Source organism: Dermacentor andersoni, chromosome 9 (assembly GCF_023375885.2).
Source record: "Dermacentor andersoni chromosome 9, qqDerAnde1_hic_scaffold, whole genome shotgun sequence".
NCBI lineage: Eukaryota > Metazoa > Arthropoda > Arachnida > Ixodida > Ixodidae > Dermacentor > Dermacentor andersoni.
In genome coordinates, this window is record NC_092822.1 from 18,050,001 (window position 1) to 18,060,000 (window position 10,000).

The 10,000-nt window shown below is 46.9% G+C and overlaps 1 protein-coding gene across 1 annotated transcript in view; it reads left to right on the forward strand.

Moving 5' to 3' along the window:
- LOC126527477 (ATP-binding cassette sub-family A member 17-like) overlaps window positions 1-10,000 on the forward strand; it is a 29,636-nt gene that overhangs the window by 8,174 nt on the left and 11,462 nt on the right. The window contains exons 4-10 of the mRNA XM_050175309.2: window positions 1-69; window positions 1,996-2,255; window positions 3,861-4,054; window positions 5,921-6,227; window positions 8,105-8,258; window positions 8,510-8,635; window positions 9,898-10,000. The exon at window positions 1-69 is cut by the window's left edge and continues 94 nt beyond it; the exon at window positions 9,898-10,000 is cut by the window's right edge and continues 155 nt beyond it. Of these exons, the coding sequence (XP_050031266.2) occupies window positions 1-69; window positions 1,996-2,255; window positions 3,861-4,054; window positions 5,921-6,227; window positions 8,105-8,258; window positions 8,510-8,635; window positions 9,898-10,000 (1,213 nt within the window). The remainder of the gene's footprint in view (window positions 70-1,995; window positions 2,256-3,860; window positions 4,055-5,920; window positions 6,228-8,104; window positions 8,259-8,509; window positions 8,636-9,897) is intronic.

Below are 10,000 nucleotides of genomic sequence, written 5' to 3' on the forward strand. Positions count from 1 at the left end.
ACCACCTTCACCATCACCAGAAGCACCCGGACATCTTCAGCGACGATGCCTCTGTTCTCGACGCAAGGAGTGAGTCCGTGCATGGATAGTTTTAGCTCATCCGTAAACGTAACCTGATTTACCGAATACTCGCAGACGTTGGTCTGCCAGCCACGTTGGTGGCGTCATGTTGTGGTGCAAAGTTTCAACATGGAGGACATAACGCCAATATTTCAGTGACTTTATTGCTTATTCTACTTGGTTGCTTGTGTTAAGTGTCGAGGAATACGTAATTTTTGCCGACGAAAGCTGCGTAACAGTGGTGGTCATCATAGTTTTACGATGAATCGTGAATGCAACTAGTAATAATTTCACTTAATTAATCTTACAGCAGGGTTAGGGGACATAGAGTACTTGCAGAATTGGAGGTATTTAGTTGTCAAAGCATAGCCTTTTGCTAGAAACTTCGTTTCTCACCAGTTCCGAGAAACGCGGCATCAAAATATGCCGTAACGTGTTTTGCTGTTCCAGTTAAGATGTCAGTTAACGAGTTGAAAGAGGGCCTGACGGCCATGCTGTTACCAGAAAATTGGCAGCAGTGAAAGGAAGTAGGTCGGCCATACTCAGTGATAACGTAAGTATTCAGCTCTGCCCACAAAGCCGCAATGCACCAGTCATTTGTACTTCCGCCCTTCAAAACAGTTTCCTAGAGACACCAATTTTTTAAAGAAGTTCACTCTGGTGTGACGGAAACGAGCTAGCAAGCGCATCTAGTTGGCCAATCCATAGTCTTTCTTTTATTGCGACAGAAATTATGTGAATACCAGGCGCATTTTTGCCGTCGCCGTCGCCGCGCTGTTCTGTATAAAGTCCAAGGGCGATAACACCGCATAATATATGCGCAAGTGAAAGCGTGCGAGGGTGAGCCAATGATCGCGGCTCAACCTCACGCGCGCAACGGAGGAAAGCGGGGAGGAAGCGCGCCGTCTTCCGTCGCGCGCAAGGAACAGGGGGCACGGGAGGTAGGGGGGCGCAGCAACTGCGTATAGCGCACGGTCGCGCGGGCTTTATCTTGAAAACAATCTACTCTGGGGGCACAGTCTAGGCGGGCCGACGGCTCGTAGCGTTGCGTGTGCTGTGTTCTCGCCGCTCAGCTTACGTTGAAGCGATAGACAGCACCAAGGTCACTTCGCTCGCTGATGCTGCCGCGCTTCCTCAAGCCAGCATTTTCACAGCGAGTATCTGCGGTCATCGATGTGGTGTGTGCATGTTTGCCTGTGCGCGAAATGGTTGGTAATTTACTTAGTAAGTTAGTGTTTACAAGTTGATACGGCCGATTAAATTACTATCCTTACTTATTATGGCTGTCTACTAATTTGCTATCGCAATCGATGCTTCGCCACTTTCTAGTCTACAGCTTACCGCGATCCATAAATAAACGTCTACAGCAATTGCATTTTACTGGTACCAACATATGGGGGGAAAAAACTTAGAGTTAGGCGAAGAAGCTAAAGAAGTTAAGGAATGCGCAACGAGCTGTAGAGCGAAAAGTGTTTGGCGTATCATTATGAGACAGGAAGACAGCGTGTGAATTTAGAGAGCAAACGAAGTTGGCCGTTATTCTAGTTGTCATCAGGAAGAAGAAATGGAGTTAGCAGGTCATGTAATGCACTGAACAGATAACCAACGGTGTATTAGAATGGCTGTCCAAGGGAGTGGTGCCGCACTCAAGGATCGCAGGGAAATCGGCGGCACGATGAAATGGGGAAATTTGCCGACATATATTCGGCGCCACCCGGCAGCATAAAGTGGTAATTGGAGATCGCTCGGAGAGGGCATCATCCTCAATGGACATAAAATAGGTTCACGTACGATAGCTACGATGATGATGATGATGATGATGATGATGATGATGATGATGATGATATTTAGGATGATGTTTTCGCCACAGGATTGTCAGATCAGCGCGGTCTATATACGGCCAGCACTTAACGTGCTTGCATCGGCGCGCCGCAGTGAGCTTGGTGAAGACGATGGCCAGCATGGCAACCAAAGAACCGTCGCTCACGGCTCGCGTGGTGGCCATGATGACCAAACGCGCCACGCATGTGTGGCGCCAGAAGGCGGCACCGCTTTTCAGCTGGATAATGCCACCGCTGCTGCTGATGCTGCTCTTCTTTCTCGAGTACGTCGGCGGGAAAAACAGCGGCGGCACATTGGAACACGTGGGGAACACGCTCCCCTACACTTTTCTCCAGGTGGTCACCCAAGCAAAGGTGAGCGAGCCGCATGAAGCGTCCCAAAATGGCCTGCGAAGTTTGAACATTCGGCCGTGGTTTCGGTGGCGTTAGCTGGTTAGTATAATTACACTTTCTGTTCGCGATGATCTTCGGTAACAAAGAGAAATGAGCCATTCCACTCTGTGAAACTGGATGACCATGGAAGCTGTGCAGCACACGACCAAGAGGTGACAGAATTTTGAACTAAGGTACGAACACATTTATTGTCTCGATCGGTGCTCATCGTGACAAAAGGTACGCGCACACATTTATATTTTTTTCACATTCGCATTCATTCGTGTTATACATTCGTTAGACACATTCGTTAGATACATTTGTGTTTTCATTCCACGACATATTGAGGCGAAGAATTTGCGACGGAAATCACCGCACCGGCTGGCAGTGGGCCAGTGCCGTCAGCGCCTTCGCAGAGGGAGGGGCACTATGGGAACGCTGGCATGATGAGCACCATCGGAGCCAGCTGTGAAAGAAGACGACGACGAAGGCGTGGGCAGTGGCACGAGCCATTGCTGATGATGATAGTTTTTTTTTGCACGCATGAAAATTTCACGGAACCCTAGTCATAAACAGCTTCGCTGTAAAAAAAAATTCACGGCATTCGGGATTTGGCCTGTCACCCCTGCACGCTCCGATAGCACCTGCAGACAAGACCGATTGTAGAAACCTTGGCTCCAAGCTAAGCTTTAGCTTTGTCTCCTTTCTGTGGACATTTTTTGGTGCCCAATTTCTTAGTCATATATCTGCTGTTACTGAATGTTTTACATGTTACGCCTACGCAACTGTAAAGCCATAATGTATTGTCCAACAAACAAATCTAGACTTAACAGAGGCGCCCTACTATACCGAAGTTAACTCAGACCAGCCATAAAGTGTAGCACCCATTCAACTAGACAATATTTCCAATACCTAAAGTCTTCCACCAGCCGCACAGGGTCGCTAAGCTTCGACTAACGCTGGTCTTCCCAGTCGCGCCCGACTGACGTAGAGCGGCGCTAAATTGGACTGGAGTGAGTGTCTTTCGGAGCTCCCTCTGCATTTGAGCGGAGAAGGGGCATGGCTTCATAAACGCAGAAGGACGCGAATTTTTTTGCAAGCACGTGAGGAATTCGCGTCCATTCACGATCACTAGAGTTGGGGGGTGGGGAGGGGCGGTGATTTTCAAGCAGCTGCAATGTCGTAGGAACCACCGCAAAGTGTCGAACCACTTTTAGTTCAATTCTTTATTTTCCTCTCTGACGAAAGAAAGCAACAGCGTACACTGCGTAGCTTGACGAGGTGGCTCTTTCCGCAAAATTAAGGCAACTGATAGTAGGCCGAACAAAAAAGAAAGATGCCAATAAACAGAAGTTTCATAGACAATCTAAAGGTTTCTGAGGTTCACGAATTCCAACGTTTACGCCCCACAAGTAATTATAGGCTAACAGGTTCCAACAGGCCAAAAATACTTTGTGGTGCACTGACGAAACATAGTCTACGTACACAAACTTATATCGTGTTTCCCTTTAGTGTACCTTTGTAGCGCACCTTGCTCTAGAATGCTACTTTGATGGCACTGAGACTCTTGCTGTGCTGCCCGTACAGGGTTTTATTCAGGCGGACACAGAAGACAATTTCCGACAACGCTGGCTGGAGCCAATGTTCGGGCCCAGCTTCCACGTGACCCCGGTCGACGCAAGCGTCGACGTCACCCATATGTTACTTGATGCTTCCAGGGAGTCCCTCTACACGTACGTCTTCGACACGCACTTCGGCGTGCAGATGACCAAGAAAGCTGGGTGAGTGACAAATTTTTGCCGTGGTTTGTTAGGAGGTTGGTGTCGTCCGGAATGTTTGGCATGCGCGACTGTAAGTTCAAGTTGACGAGAGTAGTTTGAGTGCGTTGGCACATAACAATACGGTGATAGCGCGACAACGAGACACAGTGTCTCGCATCGTGTGTCTGCGTCTAATTTTTGCGCATTGCTGTGCTGTAAAATAAAGCCTTGCAACGTTTGCTTCCCACTGCCGCACCTATAGAAAAGCTCTAACGTGGCACGTCATGCAGATGCGGCGACGCTTGCATATCATTCCGTGCGTGCACTTTCATTGCAAGGCCTATTGCTGTTCTTTATAAGCAGGCAAGAGTAATAGACGTGCTGAAGTTTTCGAAAGTTACTGTGTAAATATTGCTGTTTGGAGCAACGATCATTGGCGAAGTGTCCCTGTGATCATCTTCTGTTCTTGCCTCTACTGTACCCGTTTTTTTACAGGAACGTGTAGCTTGTTTAGAGTTCAGAGAAAAACTGCAAGCTTTGCAACAGAAAATCATTGCTTCTCCTACTGACCGCGTTCCGCCAGTGTGCCGTAAACTTTTTCTGGCGACATCCTTTTATTTATTCATTCTTTTCGCTGATCTTACTCTAAGATTCGTGCTTACGTCGCGTCGCAATCTCCCTTGACTCCAATGTGATGCTTTGCGAGACGTTAGGCCCTCTTAGAAGTTAGTTTGCCTATGTCCTGATGATGTGGACTCTGTTGGAACACCAGATTCTGAATCGAAGGGGCTCAGGCTACGGGTTCGAAATGTAAATTTTGATGTTTGTCCTTCTACAGTAAATTTACTACGAATGCTCTCCGTTGCCTTCAAAGCTCTTGCAGCGGTGTCTGTTATGAATACTTTTAGCCCACGACTTACGCGTACATCCGTAGGCCGCGCAAAAATTAAGGAAAAACTTTGATACACTATAGCATTCCTAGTGATTCCGATAATCTACGTGCATTCTGAATGTGTTTTCGGCACTCATAATAGCGCTAGAGCACCGACAGCAGCAATAATCAACTTTGATGCGAGTATACTTAGTGTTATAATTTGACTACTACAGTTTTCAACCCGAAAGTCGGTTTCTTGCTCGATGTTGTAAACGTATCGTTGTAGTCGTACTATGAAAGATGCACCAACAGTGCGCTGCACTGTAACGGAACGCAAGGGCTCCACATACGCAAGTAATTTCTTCATCGGAACGCTTTCATTGGCACGTTCGGTATGCGTAACAGCGTGGACAACTCTCAAGAAATTCGCCGTGATCCGTCATGTTCCCCAGAAACATCTCCAGCAGCACTTTGCTACAGTCATTTACGGAGTCATTTTGGTTCAAGCTGAGTCGTACCTAACTTATCTAATGAACAAAACCGGACGTATGGAATTGCACGTCCAACAATGTGATTAAACAGCAGCTCATACGTCTTTCACGTTTTTCAAAAAATTTCTGAAGCAAATTAGTTGCTGCAGCACCTGCATCAAACAAGTTCACATGCATTTATTTGACCCCTTCTGCTAAATTTTTTTGCACATAAGCCTTACAGTTCACACACACAAGATTTATTTGTCTCTATTTGTTGTTTAAGGGTAGTTAGATGGTCGAACTCGGCAAGGAAGACGTCCGCTCACTCGTTCATTCGGTCGCTCATTTCTTTGATCGCTTTGTTCTTTCGTTCGGACTATTCGCTTACATCAACAATCGTCGTCGATGACTTCTTCAAACTTTTTCTTTCATTACATTATCTTGTATTCTCATAACAACTCTGTACTGCAATACGTGTGCCAATTTCTCCCCTTTCCTCTAAGAGTGTCATAAATTTCAAAACAAACTCACTTCTCGCAGAAACGTACTCTGGTACAACGGCCAGATCCAGCACATGGCGCCCCTCGTGCTGAGGCTGTATAACACCGCTCGGCTTCGCAACGTGACCAACGTGGAGACGGCCGTGTTTGAATTCGACGTCACGACGGGGGCCATTGAGGGAGAACGCGGGGTGGGAAACGAGGCGAGCCTCGAGGAGGACGTCCACAGCCAGAACGCGTACCGCAGCATGCTGCCCAAGTACCTGCGCTCCATCTTCTTTCCCCTCGTCTCCAGCCTCATGTGCAGCAACTTCGTATTTTTCCCCATCACGGAGAGGAAGCTGCAGGTACACCTCCTAGCGAGGCTTGACGAATCGTGTCATGTTAGGGGATTACACCTTACTAATATGTGTTCCTACTTCTCTCCGGTTTGCAAGCAGTGCCAGCAAAATATCTATCTATCAGTCTATAGCATCAACCCTCGAGAACCAAACCCTATGTTTAAAATATGGAGGAACGTCATGGAATTTCTCCAGAAAGGTTTCCTGTTTAGATTTATTTAAATTATGACGATTACCATCATCATGATGATATGCACCTTATGTGCACCATTAGGATTACAGAATGGGTGCCATGAGAAGGGAAGCGGAGCCGAGGACGGCAGAAGACTAGGTGGGGTGATGAAATGAAGAAATTTGCAGGTGCTAGCTGGAATTGGTTGGCGCAGGACATGGGTAATTGGAGATCGCAGGGAGAGGCCTCTGTCCTGCAGTGGACATAAAATAGGCTGATGATGATGACGACGATGATGATGACTGCACCAAGTGCGTGTCCAACCCCCCTTTATTTTTGTGTCTCCTGTAAAGCGTGCTCTGCCGTTATTTGTTATGTATAAAGAAGAAACCAGATTAAGGGCATTGTCGCATCTGTCTGGGCATGAACGAAATTTAGGTCAAAAATTTTCATTAATGCCAAAGCGACACTCGTCATGTTGGTAGCGCCATCATGTTGGCGTGGCGACGCAGTTGCAGCTTATGCAGGAGATCCGCGTGGTCCGAGACGACGCGAGACGCGTCGCTGCTCCAACTGTTGGAATAAATTATTAACGCGTTGAAATCTGTTAAAATCTCGCAGCGCCAAATGGCCAGTTACACATCATTCGAAGTACCTGGTGAATCTTCAAGCACTAATGGCCGCGTTAGCTTGTAAATGAACAGCCTGCAGTAGAGAATCGACACTATACTGGCAAAAAAAAAATGTTGGAGTGTATGAGCTTGAACATTAATTGGGCGTTTTACTAATTAGGTGTAAAGGGTACATGACCCTTCTCGCCACGTCACACACAAAACCTTATAATGTGTTAGCTGAGCCGGAACGCTAAATGTAGTGAATCTTGGACTCGTAAATTATAGCGAATATATTGCCGTATGGCGAACTATTGTTTCGAGAATGAAGATTTATACGGCTTTCAATTAGTGTGAGCAATCAAAGAAAAAAAGTTGCATCGTCGTTGATGGGCAATTCCTAAGATTCACGTCTAGAATACAAGCTGTACCAGAAGCTTCAACAAAATTTGAAACGTTGCGCATTACGAGTCACACACACACAGACACACAGTGACACAGTGACACACAGTGAGATAAGCGGATTATCTGAAGGTGCTTTCTTCAGTTCGTCTGCGAATGGCTGTTACTTTTGAAGCGGACAAATTTTACAGTGATAAGGCAAGTAGTCTGAAAAGGACTAAGACATTTTTCGATTAAAAAAGAAAAGGAGGAGAGAACCAGAAAGCGAAGTATTTCCCGTCAGGAAGGAAAAATTACGTCCAAAAGTGGTTAGCATTCTGTTGTGCTGTTCTTCTTGAACCATTATATTGTGCACTAATTCATAGCCGCCAGTGGCATCTGCAAATTAGCTAGTTCATTAGCTTGTTTGTTTATTTGTATGCACATATTTTTTTGGTTGGTTGCTAAAGGAGGATATATAGATAACACAGAACATATCAGTGGCGTTGAAGTCAGTGTAATCTAAGCAAAGATCTGTGAAGCAACTGACATGTAACAAAGCCCCCGAAAGATGAACAAAAAATACATAGCTCTACTTCGAAGGAACAACATGCACGAATGCTAACCAAAACGAAAAGGGAGGCTACCGGGAGCAGTACATTAGCAATGCGGTACTCAGTTGGACAGGCCAAACGTGGTGCCGGCGGGCATGCATGCAGGTGAAGCACCTGCACATGATCACGGGCATGACGCCGCTGCTGTACTGGACGATGAACTTCATCTTCGACTTCATGTTCTACATGGGGACGGCGATGCTGGTGCTGCCACCATTGTTCTTCATCCCGGACACATCTCTCAAGACGAGCGACATCCGTGAGCAGTTTTCTTTCTTTTCCTTCCTTTCTTGTTCTTTTATCTTATGTTTCTTTTCATTTCATTTCGTTTATTTTTCTTTCTTTTCTTCTCTTTGTTTCTTCGTTCTCGCATCTTTTGTTTCTTTCGTAGCTTTTTTTCTCTCTTTTTCTTCTCATTATCATCAAGTTTCAAACACTAGGCACTGTTTATGTTGCGCATGTTATTTCACAACCGCGAACTCACCCTTCGGCCCAATCATTGTTTTGCAGAACTCGTCTTCATGCTGAACCTGCTCCACGGCTACGCGGCTCTCCCGGTGGTCTACACATGCTCCTTCCTGTTCGACGACCCCAACGTCGGATTCTCCACGCTCGCTATCTCAACTTTTATTATGTGTGAGGAACAACTTTTTTTCTTTCAATTTGTAGACTTTCTACGGAAATGTCGGGAAAAAAGCCTCAGCACCAACGGGAAAAAAAATATTAGAGGCATAAATATGAGAATCCTGTGCCTTTTCTGAATATAAGAATTCCCAAAACGGTTCTTACACCAACATCTCTTCGATGAACTGCAGCCCGTGCACAGGGTGATCATGATCATTTTTAAGTTTCACGGAATGTTTAAAAATCGCCTGTAGCAGCCAACACTCGTAGTTCACTACCTTGATCTGGATTATTCAGAGAGGCGAACATTACTTGCACGGCACATCGAAATACATATTTCCGTTCAGTTCAACGTTGCTTCAATGTCTTGCGCAACGCGGTACACACGCTGTAGATCAGCTGCGGTAGAAACACATGCACAAACCACATAAAAAAAAAGCACTAGGCGCTGAACTCCCGAAGCGTTTCGTCCGTAAGTGAACGTTGCCGTTGGGCAGCCGCCTTCGCTGACAATTGCCCCCAGCATCAGGAGGAGGAGGAGGAAAAACTTTATTTGCTCTAATTGGTTAGAAATTAGCGGTGGCAGATGCGGTCGGCCGTCTTCACGGTCTTCTTCCCCATCTGCGCAGGGTCGACGCCCCTATTCCAGGCCACCACTGAGAGTGGCTACTCGGCGAGCGTGCCTTACTAGTCCATGCTGGACTTTCGGGTCGCTGCTGGAGAGCACCTTCTCCCACTGCTCCGCCCAGCATCAGGATTGGCACACACAGCGCTGTGACGCACACAGCGCTGTGTGTGTCAGATGTGCCTTCTGTTGTCCGTATCAAGCTTGCGCTATAACAAAATAAGAAAAGCCCAGCATCAGGATTGGCTGGACTTTTCTTATTTTGTTATAGCGCAAGCTTGATACGGACAACAGAAGGCACATCTGACACACACAGCGCTGTGTGCGTCAGATGTGCCTTCTGTTGTCCGTATCAGCGCTGTGTGCGTCAGATCTGCCTTCTGTTGTCCGTATCAAGCTTGCGCTATAACAAAATAAGATATGCCGTACCAACGAGCCCCTATTGCTATCCTCATGGACTTTTCTCTTAGGAACAATTCTACCGCAAGAAACTGTTTGTGAGTACGGTCCTGGAAGTTTAAAAGAGAGAAACAAAAAGGCGTTTCAGCTCCCACGCGGATTCACAGTATCGGGCGTTTACTCGCGTGCTGTCAACCGGCGTGCTCGCGCGCTGCTGCCACGCTGTGATCACGAACGTATGCTTTCCCAGCGTCCGTGGGCTGCCTCGGCGCGATGTTCGTGGAGCACTACGCCGAAGACGGCAGGAGCTCCGGCCTCGTTGCGCTCGTCCGGGTGGCGCTGCAGGTGCTCCG